Source organism: Morone saxatilis, unplaced genomic scaffold (genome assembly GCF_004916995.1).
Source record: "Morone saxatilis isolate NCDOM2014 unplaced genomic scaffold, NCSU_SB_2.0 Contig17, whole genome shotgun sequence".
Classification (NCBI taxonomy): Eukaryota; Metazoa; Chordata; class Actinopteri; family Moronidae; genus Morone; species Morone saxatilis.
Window position 1 is genome coordinate 14085439 of NW_023339729.1, and position 14210 is coordinate 14099648.

The 14210-nt window shown below is 39.5% G+C and overlaps 1 protein-coding gene across 1 annotated transcript in view; it reads left to right on the forward strand.

The window, feature by feature from the left end:
• Nucleotides 1-14210, forward strand: part of grin2bb (glutamate receptor, ionotropic, N-methyl D-aspartate 2B, genome duplicate b) — a 68779-nt gene that overhangs the window by 22345 nt on the left and 32224 nt on the right. The window contains 3 exon segments of the mRNA XM_035659650.1: nucleotides 6884-7027; nucleotides 8650-8920; nucleotides 12059-12251. Of these exon segments, the coding sequence (XP_035515543.1) occupies nucleotides 6884-7027; nucleotides 8650-8920; nucleotides 12059-12251 (608 nt within the window).

Sequence of the window (14210 nt, forward strand, 5' to 3'; positions counted from 1 at the left end):
AGACAAACACAAGAGCTGAAAGGGAATGAAGCCAGGAAGTAGGGTGATTCACTTAGAGAAAGCCTATTAGAGAATTGATGACTATCTATCATAGCTCAGCCTCAAGAGAAATCATCCTCCTTGTAGGAACTGTTCTACCTCACCTGATTAAGATATTAAGACAAAGATGCATTTTTATAGCTACTGCATTCTAAGTAATAATTATTACTAGCGTATCAGAATTTATCATCGTTTATAATTTATTTATAAAATAACCTGATTATATTCCTCATACTACCTAATACTTGATCAATATTTTCATTCTGCCATCTACAGTCCACAATCCACTGACTGAAACATCACCGGCAAAAGTGACGAGCTAAACATAATGAATAACCGTTCATTGATGGAATGAATTCTTACTATTTATGCGCCTGTTACTAGAATCGTCCAAATCAGTTATTGTTTTTGTTTTGCATTATTTTATATTCGTTGTGGTGGCTCAGAATGCGCCATTTTTCCTTTGGTGTAGCTCCGTCTATGTATACGCAGTGAGGATACCCATTGATCCATAATGGGAACCTTCTCAGCGCTATAGAGAATGCTGAAATAGAATAGAAGGTCTAGTATCTACCTTATGTCGATAGATAGTTGGAGGAAAATGGTAATATAAGATTTGGTGTGATTGAGTTTTCATAAACCACTACTATTGTACTATTTTAAGCATTTGTCTTTTTTTTTGCGTGGTTTCTTTTTGAGATCAGTTGTTAGAAAAATCTCTTGTGTTTATGTGGCTCATAGGGCGTCGTCTGAACTTTGTGTTATCCAAATCCGAACTGTTGAATAACTACCATCATTTTTTGCTTGTTGTGTTATATATGCTATGGTAATGCACAAAGACATTATCTGGAATATTTCCCATAGCCCATGAACTGCTGTGTTTGTTTAGTGAAGGTCATCATCCCACGTGGCAAGTATATTGATTTGTCCTTGACTCATAAAAATAGAAAAATGTTGATCAAAAGTGAAAAAACTTTTTTTCAGATTTTACCCTTATCTCCCTATTATGTTCCACAAATGATCCTGAGTCTGTATCTGAAACATTATAATTTTTATAATTTAATTGCGCCTTGGGTTTCAAAGGTCCCAAACCATTGATTGATTAATTGTATTATATTGTGGGTTGTTAATACACTGCCATTATAGAGTTTATTGACACATCCAAAATTATCAAAAATCTAATGATGAGAAAAAGAACAGCGAGACATCCTACTAATCGATTTTATTACAATAATACTTTTTAAACCATCATCAATTTATAATTTGAACATTTTCTTTCTGTTCTGTCTTCGTTATTGCGCAAAATATTTCTCCAAATATTGTAAAACGCTTTTGTATCAGAAGATTTGTCCTGTATTCGATACCTAACGCGTGCATCATCTGTATGATCGTCACATGGCTGCTGTGGGTGTAATCATAATTCAGCGCTTCTGAATCATTCATTCCCCTGCTCGACCGTTAATACTAGAACGCCGACAGCTTCCAGTCTCAGTCATTATGGGTATGTTTAAATGAAGTGTATGAACTTAGGCCCTGGCAGAGCGTCGTAATGGGTCATGTCGATAATTTACAGATAGCGAATTCGGGATTAATAACAATACTTCGTTCTCTCTTCTTTGATAAATATGCCATGATTTGAAGCTCGTTGGGCTCCAACTGAGCAGCATCGCTTGCCTATGAGTCAGTGTGTGCGGCTTCCAGATGTGAGGAAGGGTACGACAGAGGGAGAAATGAGGTGAGAAAGATGATGTGATGAGTTGGAACAAAGCTGAGTGTTGGAGGGAACGAATGTTGTACATGCACTTTGTGTGTGTTGTACTCGCTCTCGGTGCTCTGTTTGTGTTTGTAGCCTCGTCTCTCTGGTGCAGTTCTATAGGGTTTGCCTTTTTTTCTCAAGGAGTTCCTCCTCTATCTTCTCAGGCTTACAGCACCCTCCCTTGTTATATCTCTTTCTTCCTTTGTCTGCTCTCTCGTCTCTCTCTTTTCATCGTCTCTGTTTCTTTCTCTTCTCTCTCTCTCTCTCTCTTCCTGTTCCTTTCTCGCTCCGTCTCTCTATCCTCCAATCCTCTCCCACCAGGGCTTGTTGAGCAGTGGGCCGATATGTCGCTCTTCCTCTGCAAATCTAATTGGAGACAGGCTTTCATTGGCATGACATGGAGATGAGTTGCCAAATCCTTTCAGCCCTCCTGCTTGAGGCTCGCTCCCCTCAGCTCTCGTACAGTACTGCACACTGACGCAGCAGCTGCAGCCGCAGAGGCAGGCTCGGCGCCGAATGCAGATCCCAAGAAGCGTCCGTGACAATCTGAGCAAAATCAAACGCACCCGACGCTCACTGTCTTAACGGGTTTAAATCATGCAGCAGGCCCTGACGCTTCATTGGCAGACATTTTTCGTTTAAATATGACACTGAGAGGGAGAGACGTCAGCACTGTGGGGATCAATCAGTGGGAAAAAAGAGAAAACTTTGTGTTTTATTTACACAGATGAGTGTGTGCATTAACATGCTGTGTATTTTCGTCATCTGCTGGGCCTCCAGCGAGTCACCGTCTTAACTGGAGGTTATGCTCACATGTTAGGCTGCACTACAGTACCTCAGGGAGCGGGAATGAGAGGTTTGTGTTACTAAGCCAGCTCTCTGGTGCCATTTCTGCACAAAGGTTGAATAAAACCTCCCAAGTGATTCACTCCTCTACCAGCCTTTTTTGGGGGGTTAATTCACACAACTTACTGTTGCAGACTCAGTGCCACTACACCTAGACTATTTCGAGATTCCTGTTCTGAAACACCAAAGCAGTGTTTGATGACTCAGGATGAGAAAGAAAGAAACAGAGACTAAACTGACAGTAATACATTAAGTGGTCATGACCTACCACAGGAAAAAGGAGATTAAAGGAGAAAGTACATCAATGGAATATGAGACTCTCTTTTAAACTTCAGTTATGAACGATTTTCTGAATTAAAATGCTTAAAATACGTCTCTGTGGAATTTAGCTCTACTCTGTCATCTTAGCATAATAAACACAACAAAGCAAAAAAAGGGTAAAAGCAAACAACCTAAGTGCTCAACCAAATCTCCTCCCAATTCTGTAGGTGATACAGGCCCACATCATTTATGCTGCATTCATATGGATTCAGCACGGTAGACAAACAACACCTTCTGGATCACACGAAAAAAACAAACAAACAAACGATGGAACGGCAGGACAGCAAAATGAAACCCACATGACGATATGTTGCTGTGGTGATGTTTGTGGTGATGAAAATTTGAATAAAATATGGTAAATAACATGATTTTATGTAATTATTTCAGTAATGCAGGTAGCTATAAAATGCAGCTTTGTCTTAATATTCTATCGGTGAAGGAGACAGCCACATGGCTCGCTAAGCTAATATAAGATAACATACTTTCCATTTCACCTGCCTGGTATTCCTTTCAGCTCTGTGCTGCCTGCCATATGTCAGCTGTTCTTGTAATATCTCAATTTCAAGTGCTGATTATATAATTCCAGGTGTTGTTGCACCAAAATTATTAGCTTCTCCTTGTTTTGCCCATCTTACTCCTTACTCCTTGTCTGAGGGAGCTACGTAACATCCGGTTGTAAATGGTAAGTTTGGAAGACAATGCCGTCTACCGTTGCCGGTATTCTCTCCTGGCCTCATTTTAAATGTTTCTCTATTGTTCTCATCCACTAAAATGATATACGATTTACATTCTACCGTCTGCCTGAATCCATGAGAATGCAGGATTATTGATTCAATTAAACCATGATTACATCTTTAACACGAGGTCAGAAAGTCCCATTGAACTTCTAAAGCTATCTTGGAAGAAGAACAATACAGTTTTTCTCATTCTGGTCCCTCTTTACATTTAGAAGGTTATATTATTGGATTTGGGTAAGTCTACTAGCAACCACAGCCTGGTCCGGTCTGCAACTTTTTTTTAACTTTTATTTTGAATACGTTTACTTTAAGGTCCAGTGTGTAACATTTAGGAGGATCTATTGGCATAAATGGAATATAATATTAGTAACTGAATATAGAAATCATTGTGTTTTTGTTGTTTTTGAAAGGGTAGCAACAGTAACTAAGGCCAGTTTACAAAGATCTCTTAGAGACTCATTAAAATAATTGCTTGACAGTTTGAGTTTAGTCTCGGGCACAACCGTAAATACCTTACACCAAAAGGTTTTTAAATGTAAAATACATCTACTACACATCTGAGCTTTTGTGGTGAGTTATTTTTAAAAAGTCCTTTATATTTCACAACTAGGGAGACACGTTCATACTCGTCCAACCTGCAGTCCCTCCAGTCATATTCAACACTGTCCAACCGAATCCGACAGCACAAATTACAAAATGCAACCCACCTCACGAACAGTAACTTGCAACTTATAGAAAAGAGACACACAAAAAACGGAGCTTGAAAATTAAGTGACAAACCCGTTTGTTGGGCTCATGGTTGAGTTGTGTATGATGTGAAACGACAGGCAAGGAAGCAAGCAGGCAGGGAGGAGGGCAGCTCCGGTAATGACACACACAGACTGCGCCCTGCAGGACACTTCACACCTCTGTGATATGAACTAATGGAGCTCCAGGACATTATGTAAAAACAGAGGACAGAGAGGAAAAAGATAGGGTCATGGGAAGAAGGGGGAGAAAAAACTGACACTAATGCCATGTGAATAAGGAATAGATATTAAATAGGGATGATTAGGATATGAAAGAGAAAGTAGAATGAGATGATGATTAGCTAAGATAACCTAAGAAGGAGAGAATTAAGTAAGTAGTACCCTCACGCTCACGCTCCATCTGAATGGCAGGTTTTGGTCTCACAAGTGATTATTCATCTCGCTGCCCACTTGTAGAAAGAAAGAATCAGGAGAGAGCGATACTGAGACAAAGAGGAAGTTTAGGGGGTTAAAGGAGAAATGGATACTGAGTGAGTGAGTAAGTGAGAGGAAATGAAAAAAGCAACATCTAGAACAGCAAAGTAACTCTGTGATGGAAAGAGAGGTATTATCTGCACAATAAAGTCAAGGTTAGGAAAGTCTGTTAACGCAAAACAAACAAAGAAAATATATTTATCTTAAAGTGGTGTCTAGCCCTGCAGATTTGTCCAGGTTTTCAGATATTTGAAATTCAGTCGTGTTGCTCAAAGTTTGGATGTACGATAGCCCCATCTAAAGCCGATGTTTGGTTTGTCTGTAAACTAACTACTCAAATTCACACAGAATTAATAATGAATAAATAAATAATGAGGACACGACCTTGGCCCATTTGAGAACTGAGTGAATCCAGTGTAACCAGGTCACTGTTTCTGGGAAGAGATTTTGCTGTTGATTTTTTTTATAGTTGCTTAGAGCATTACATTACGCTGAGTAGAGTGAGACAGAAACTCAAAATTGTGGCAGATAAAATGTGTTAGTCTTACCTTTCCATCCTTTTTGACTTACATCCCTTGTCTGTAGCACCCATCCTAAAGCTTACAAAATTGTTCCTGAAGACATAAATCTTTACAAACAATTGTTAAATATGTAATTTATTCTCAATAATTGTTGATTTTGATCTTTTCATGGGATTTTCTTGACAAGAATATATAATATCATCAGCTTCATCCTTTAAAGACAGGAAGAGGTGTCTGTGTGGTGAATGGATGGATGTACGGACAATGAACATGATTAAAGGAAATGACTGGATCCACAGATAATAATGTTATGGTAAATTAAGTAGTAGTAGTAGTAGTAGTAGTAGAGTAAGTAAACAGCAAAGGTCATGGATTTAAAGGTTCACTGTGTTACATTTAGGAGCATCTATTGGCAGAATTGTAATATAATATTCATATGTGAACATGTTGGCATGCTGATGTTAGCATTAAACTCAAATAACTGCTGTGCCTATCTGCAGCCTCACAGAGCCACTACACAGAGCCAGGCCAGTTTCCAGTGTTTATGCTAAGCTAGGCTAACCACATCCTGCAGCTCACACGAGAGTGATGTTAATCTCATTTGACTCTTTTTGTATTTCTCAATTTTTTTTAAACTATTCCTTTAATCTAAACATTTACTTTACTTCTTGAGCGAGACGATAAAACAGTTAAACAGGGGCCAGTGTTCAAGCATGGCCCAACACCTCCGGTCATTCCAGTCACCTCTCAACAGTATATTTCACTGTGGACACACAGAGGACCCCTGACATGATGCTGTTCTCATTACAGCCCCTCTGCCACGTCGCCCCCAGTCACTAAAATTTGTGAATAATCCATCTTGACTTCTATGTCCCGATGAGTTGCTTGGCAGTTTTACATGGGTGGCTGACCTTGACTAATCCATGGCACCAGATATTAGGCTCTTCTTACTTTGTCTCTTCTTCCTGTCTCCTTGGAGATAAAATGTTTTGACAGACATGTCTGTCCACACATTTGGTAACCTACATTAAATATCATTGAACCAGGTGGCCATCTTACCTGTGATGCTCTCCGCAGCATACTAAATGTGCTAACGAAGCTTTGATGTGGCTCCTTGATGAAGAATGAGTCACCTTGTCTGTATTTAATATTCATAACTAGTGGGACAACCTTTTTTGACATTGCATGGGAGTAAAAGTGTCTGCTTTAAACATCTTTAATACAGTAGATAAATTATATTGCTGTGTATTCTTTAGTGAGAGTTAGAGAGCATAAAAAGAGAAAGCAGACGTCTGAGCTATAAACAACACTATATTCGTTCCTGAGGCGTGCAGTAGCTGGACACGCTCCATAATCATCTGTGCCCTACCTTCCAGTTCTCTGTATGCTGTATGACTCATGACCTTGTTTGCTGATTGGCTGTGTGTCTCTGGTTTCCAGGACGACAACTCCATGTTTTTCCAGTTTGGTCCGTCCATCGAGCAGCAGGCCTCCGTCATGTTGAACATCATGGAGGAGTATGACTGGTACATCTTCTCCATAGTCACCACATACTACCCTGGCTATCAGGACTTTGTCAACAAGGTAAATAAACACAGTTACAGACACTTTGAGACATACATGTAATATATACATTATGTACACACACAATGTATTTATGGGCATATAGCAGTAGGTGTGCTACATGAAATACCATTTAGCAATAAGTTGAGGCCGAAATTGCAAAGAACATTATCTGCTAAGATAAATGTATTCCTTTGCTAAAAAGTGACTCCAGAAGCAGCAGGATACTTATTATTACATATACAGCTAATGGCTGTAAACTTTTTCAACCATCCATTCAGATGAGAGATTCACTTTCGCTCTGGGTCTCAGGCACATTAGGTATTATTACTGTTGTCTTTTGGGGACCCATTATAAGAGGCCTATCAAATATATATTGTAGTTTTCACATTGTTTTCTAATGATGAGATGATAAGATGTATGTCTTATCTTTTTATTTGTTTTATTGTTTACTTAGCTAGGACTATGATAAAAATGATCCCAACAACAGCAACTATTTCTGAGAGTCTGGTTTTAAGCCATAATTTCAAGCTTTTGAAAACGAGAAAGGTTTGGGAGAGTCTGAAGTGGGTAGCAAGTTCCATTTTCTGATTGCTTTAATGGAAAAGGCAGATTGGCCGAACATGTCTTTTTGAATGCAGCCACTCAGTAGGGCTTCAGTCTCCTTATCTCCAGGGCTGAGAACAGACTCTTTAAATGGGGGGATGGTATGAGATCCTGAATAACTTTAAACATCAGACACACATCTGAAAAGAATAAAAATTTATTGAAAGTCGGCTAATCATATTTCTTAATATGGAAGTGTCTTTTCTTTGAAGTTAGAGTAACAATCTGGTTTAAAAGGGGGGGAAAAAAACATATATTTATCATCTAAATGGAGGCTATGAATGAGGATATTTAGGGCTCATACTCCTGTGAGGGGCCTTTCACATTAGTCAATTATATTGTGTATAATCTATAGAGTCTAATATCAGTTGCTATAGTTCACTGTCCCTGCTGTATATCTGCCAAATATCAGAAAATATTTTGAATATATAAACTCTGAGCCTCAATAAATTAAGCAGTGAGTAAAGCTTAAACCAGTTGATATTTGTGCAACCAGTTATTACCAGCATCATGAATCTCATTCTATCCTAATGTCCTCTTTCCAGCAGATATCAAGCATACATAGAAAATTCAAGGTTTCTTTTACTTCTTTCAATACAGAAGAAAATCAGTGTTGTAATGGCATACACCACACAAAATGCTCTGTTCTGCCTGTTACTCAGCTTGTATAAATTCCTTTGCATTGATTCACTTAAGGAACATCTATTACTCTCTGACCCTGAAACATAAAACACAAACTCATGCCATATATAAGTTATGGATCCAGAGTCCTAGAAATCACTTCTTGCTACGCATAATCTATTGTTGCTTTGAGATTTGGAAAAAAAGAGATTACCTAATCTTGCTTTTGTTACATTTCAAAGAATCGACCACTGTGTCCTACTCCCAGGAGGTGTGTAAAGACAGAACAGTTTTGCAGTCTGGGAGCTGGAGGAGGAGACATCTCAGTCAATTTTGTTCCAGTATCTCTTCTTAACAACTCCACTGTATGTGTGCAGCCTACACTTTTCAAAATCACATCTCCCTTTCCTATCAAGGTCCGCAGTACCATCGAGAACAGCTTTGTGGGCTGGGAGCTAGAAGAAGTCCTCCTACTGGATATGTCAGTGGATGACGGAGACTCCAAGATCCAGAATCAGCTGAAGAAACTACAGAGTCCTGTTATTCTACTCTACTGCACAAAGGAGGAGGCTACCACTATCTTCGAGGTGGCCCATTCTGTGGGCCTCACAGGTTATGGCTTCACCTGGATCGTGCCCTCCCTGGTGGCTGGAGATGCAGACCACGTTCCCTCTGTCTTCCCTACAGGTACACCCAAGCACCAGGGCCCGGTTTCACAAGACTATGACTTAGATCTAACTACTAGGCAGGCATCAGAAACATGTCCAAATCCATATATTGCACAACGCAGTGGTTCTTGATTATTTCAAAGCAACATGTAAGAATTGGTATTTCTTGCGATTTGGCCTCCAAGTTTCAGAATGTCACACACTTATAAACCGGTGTCGTAACACATTTAGCGGATAACTTACTTTAGCAACAAGTAAAGCTTTCTGTCCATCAGAAAACTCTGAAAATCACAGAAAGATATGATCCAGTTTCCAGTAAAGTGCACTTCTCCCAAACTGGACACCAAGGTTGCCTTGTGCTACACCCGGCCGTTCTCGCATAACAGAGGCACGATTCACCCTATTACAAATTAGTGTAGCATATTTTAGTTATTAGTAGTTATTTTAAAGTACTGTTGCTTTAAATTGGACTACTAAAATTTGCTATGAATTCTGGGTAAATTAATAACAATATTAAAAACTTCTAGGGCTCAGTACACCTGCTAACTCATCAGTCAGGCTCAGGATAGTTTCCTTGGGCAAACAAATCCATCTTATTCGTCACTCCACAACATTGTTAGCAAACCATGAGCCATGTTTTACTCTTTTTTTGTCATTTAGTGCCAATGGTCAGCAGGTGGGACTGATTGTTACCATAGAAATATGGCTTTTTCTTAAAATAAGTCAGTCTTTATTTCTGTGCACGTTAGACTTGTACTTGTTAATTTACCAAGCAAGTTAGACTTGCACAGAACAGGAAAAAGCTGCATAAAATGTCTTTGTAAAACCGAACCAGATCAGTAGGAGGTGGTCTTACCATTTCAGGGTATAAATAGAGATCTTGTATGCTCAGAGTGTCACACTGATGCTGACTGAAAAAGTACAGCTAATTAATGTTTTGCAGAGAAAGCTTATTAAGTGCCACATGTCAAATTTTAAACATTAAGTCACCATTGCCAAATTAATTATCATGCTTTGTTTTTAATCATAGCGTAAACAAGACCTCTTTTGGGGGGGTGTTGTTCATACCTGATCTGGAGTGATGAAGTCTGGACCGCACTTATAGTTGCAGTTATTCAGTGTAGCTTTTCACAAGCTGCCTTCTTACTGCTCTGTGCCATCAAGCATCTTCTTTTTAACTGTAAAGCAATCCAAACAATTCACTTCAACATCCAACTGAGGGCACATGATGTCAAATATAATATAGATGCTGCTAGGGATGTCCTCGTTTCTTCATGGTTGTACTTTTCTCCCAGAATTACATCTTAATAGTTGATGGATGTCGGGGTGCCCCTGTGGCAGAGGCGTTCAAGACGCCGAGCATGAACTTCAACGAGCCCAGTTCGACTCCAGCCGAGGACCTTTGTTGCATATTATTCCCCATGTCTCCCCCCTCGTTTCCTGCCATCGCTCTACTGTCCTTTCTCAAGTAAAAGGCTCTTAATTTCCTTGTATAATGCAGTGTTTCTAGTATTAGTTACATACATTCAGTCACTGTGGTGTTTCACGCTATAATGTTTACAGATTTTAAATATGGGAAAAAGAGGGTGCTGGTATTGAATTGTTAGTCTGTACTGGCAGATAAGTTAAAGTATTAGAATCTGAATCAGGAGAGAAAATCTTGAATCAGTGCATCTCTATTGAAAATATGACACTTATGAATAATATTTTTGAAAGCGCTGGAGAATACAGTAGCTTTGATTGTGCAGACTGAAGACTGTAGACTGAAGTACATTATATCACAAATTCATATCAATGTCATTTTTTAGTACTTTGGATTTAAAGATTTAGACTATGCACAACTTTATTGAAGGACGGTGTCGACAGGATCAGTTTCCCACCTTTGCTGGATGTAATTTACTGACCTTGTTTAATCTTTACACAGGCAATCAGAGGGTTTAGAGGTCATCCCCTAATACCCAACAGGGCCAAACTCAATTAAGCAACTCCTCTGCTTTAATGTTGTTGAGCAAAGCAAAGAAATCTTTATTACATTATGTGTTACGTTTTTAAGAAATGTTTTACGGAAATGTTGGCACAAGTGACAGATGGTCTTGTTTGCATATATGCAAATGTTCTCCTGGTGTATTTGCACTATGCTGTGCCAGTCAGCGGTAGGGTGCATACTGATTCCCGTTGACCTCAGGTAAGGGAGTTTATTTGGTCATATTTGATCATTTTATGTCGACATATTATGCAATACCTCACATAAATATGAGAAAAATGTGGACTGACAAGCTTTACTTTTTTATTGTGGCTATCAGTTCTCATAATAGTCTGAGCTTTGGCCTCACTGGAGTCCATCATTAAGAGAATTCCCAGTGATGTGGTTTTGAAAATATCTCTCCAGGGAGTCGGGTCAGGCAGGAAAGAGAACCCCTTTGTCATTTTGCAGTGACTCTCTCTCTCTCCCTTCCACTCACCAAGCAGTTTATGTGAAGCATTTCTCCTGTAGTTCCATTTGCTTGGGTAGGTGACAAAAAAAATCACACTTTATACATGTTTGTGAATCCGGTAACAAGATCATGGCTGACTAAAAAAGGCAGGTTTGTATTTTTCCAGTAGAGTAACGGTGCAACTTCCAAATGTGAACACATAATCCAAACCAGCCACAGAAAGTGACCGGCAGTTGTTTATGGGTGTAAGAAATGGATGCTGACATGATAGCCAGCAGTTCCTCATGCTTGGAAAGCCAAGCATAACAAATTGAGCTGAGGGATGACCATGTTCTTGACTGACGCTCATATTCTGCAGTTTTTTTCGTGTGTATTCAACCTGTATGAGCTTTTTTTTCTTTTTTAATAGCAACAAGCGTACTCTCTGGCTTAGAACAAATTAAAATATTATAGGTATGATTACACTCTTAATTTTGTCTCAGTGTTTTGCCACTTTTCAGCCTCCTCTAAAATGCTTTCATTTTTGTACCCTCTGGCTATTTTTCATTGCACTCTGCCTCTGCCTGCCTATTTGTATCCTTCCTCTCTTTCTCACACTTTGCTGTCTCTCTCCCCCTCCTTTTCATCTTTCTCCATATTTCTTTCTACTTCTTCTTGTTCGTTCCGATATGAAAATACACCCCTTCTTCTCACCTCACTCCACCTCTCTCTCTCTTTCCCAGGGCTTATCTCAGTGTCATATGACGAATGGGACTACAACATCGAGGCCAGGGTACGTGATGCAGTGGCTGTCATTGCCACAGCGACCTCCACCATGATGCTGGACCGGGGGCCACACACCCTGCTAAAGTCAAGCTGCCTCGGGACACCTGACAAAAAGAGCTCCAACACCGGCCACTCCAAGGAAATACTGAAGTGAGTCAATGCTTGGGGGGATACGTGGTCAGGGGAAAGCTGGGCAGAGGGGCTGGGATAGACAAATACAAAAATTGGTAATGTAGAGTGAAAACGTGTAAGCGAAATCATGTCCCCTAACAGCGACTGTCCAATTATTGTTTACCAACTGTAAGTAGACACGGCAGGCCTGTCAAGCTTTGGGTTTCTCTGTATGCTGAAGCGCTGTGCATGGGGCTTTACAAAACTAAAAACACAAGAAACAAAGTGTAAGGAATGAATTAAACTGTGTTTAACAGCTATAAATGTAAGCTGCAAATGTTAGCATGCCAAGCTAACCAGCTTACTACCTACAGTAGTAACCTAGCCTTATTTCCAAAGGCAAGGCATTAGCTAACTACATTATTTAGTGAAGTTACAGGTAAAAACACCTGTTGAAGGCTGGAACATCCACCCTCTGGGAGCCAAGATGCTACTATATATCAGAGTTTAGAGTAACAATATCTCTTTATTTGATTTCACTAGTTCCATGTTGCATTTGCCAAACTCATCAGTAATTCTTCATCCTCACATCTTTTTCCAGTGTAAAAGTGAAGCATATTGTTTGATAATATGAACAATAGTGCATAAATCTAACCAGTGTTTTTTTTTTTTAAGTAAGCATCCATCACTATTAGAATAAATACCATTTAAATGACCATTTTGTGTAAAAACTTGATTATAATACTAGGGCTAAAGCCGTGTTCAGACCTTGTTCATTTGATTGACAGCTGGGTTCATCCTGCAGCACACAAACAATACTGCGACTTATCAGAAGCTGGTGACGAGGCAGATTTTTGCCTGGGACATGTAGCTTTAGCCTCACTCTCTTAAACTCCTGCATGCTGTATGTCCACGCCCAGTCCATGACGACTGTCTCACTAAACTGCTGCAGCTCGCATGCCTGTGACGTCCACACAGGCTGTTTCTTTGTTTGTTCTACACTGACTTTGTCTTTGATAAATACATGTTTTTTTTTACAAGTTTCGCAGCCTCCTTAGTTTCTCCTACATGCTTGGGAGGTGAGCGGTATTCAAATGGTTGCAATCTGCAACTTCACCGCTAGATAGGCCTACCACTAAAACCTACATATACTGTTAGCATTAGCTCACACTAGCTAGCTACAGCTGATAAAATCTGCTAGTGACAGTTGTCATTTCAGCCGACAAAATTCATGGTTTGCCGGCTAGAAGTTGCTTTTGTTTACAACAGTGTGAAATCAGGGACCTGCTGTTTCAGGAATTACTGGGAATTTTTGATGGTCTGCCATCATTATGATTGTTTATTACTTATGTGCCTTGCAAGAACGGAAAGCTTCACAGATGTAGCAACGGTAACTACGTGTAAGGGGGCTTTGCGATGGGTCTAAGGATTTATGGGTAAGCCTGCCAATTGCCCCTCAGAATGAACAGGTTTGTTTTTGCATCATATTTTCAGCACAGATCCTTTGTCTTTGGGAGCTGTAACTTCAAATAAACAATCTGTGCTTTTGATTAAATATTATTTTGAGTTTGAGCCCAGGTCCAGGAAAGACAATCTTCCCTGCTGAAAAAAACATGGCCAATGAAAAAGCAATGAGCAATGTTCACCTAGTTTTATAAGCTTTGAAATTTATTTTGGAACAGAAAATGAGCAGGGCGTCATACACAATGCAAAAAGATGGGCTGAACAAAAGCAGATGAAATCATTTTTTTTAATTCACGAGTCAGAGCCAAAGAAACTCGCTGGTAAAATAACAGAAAAAAACTATAGTTTGGTTTTCAGTTGCTGAAGCGCAGTTAAATCGAAATAAATCCAGCAACCACACAGTACAATGTGGACTACAAGTACACACAGAAATACAGACACGTTCCCCAAGGAGAGCCAGAATTTGTGTAATTATAAAATAAAAACACAAGATGAACGGAGATATTAACTCTCAGACTTATAACAACATCTTGT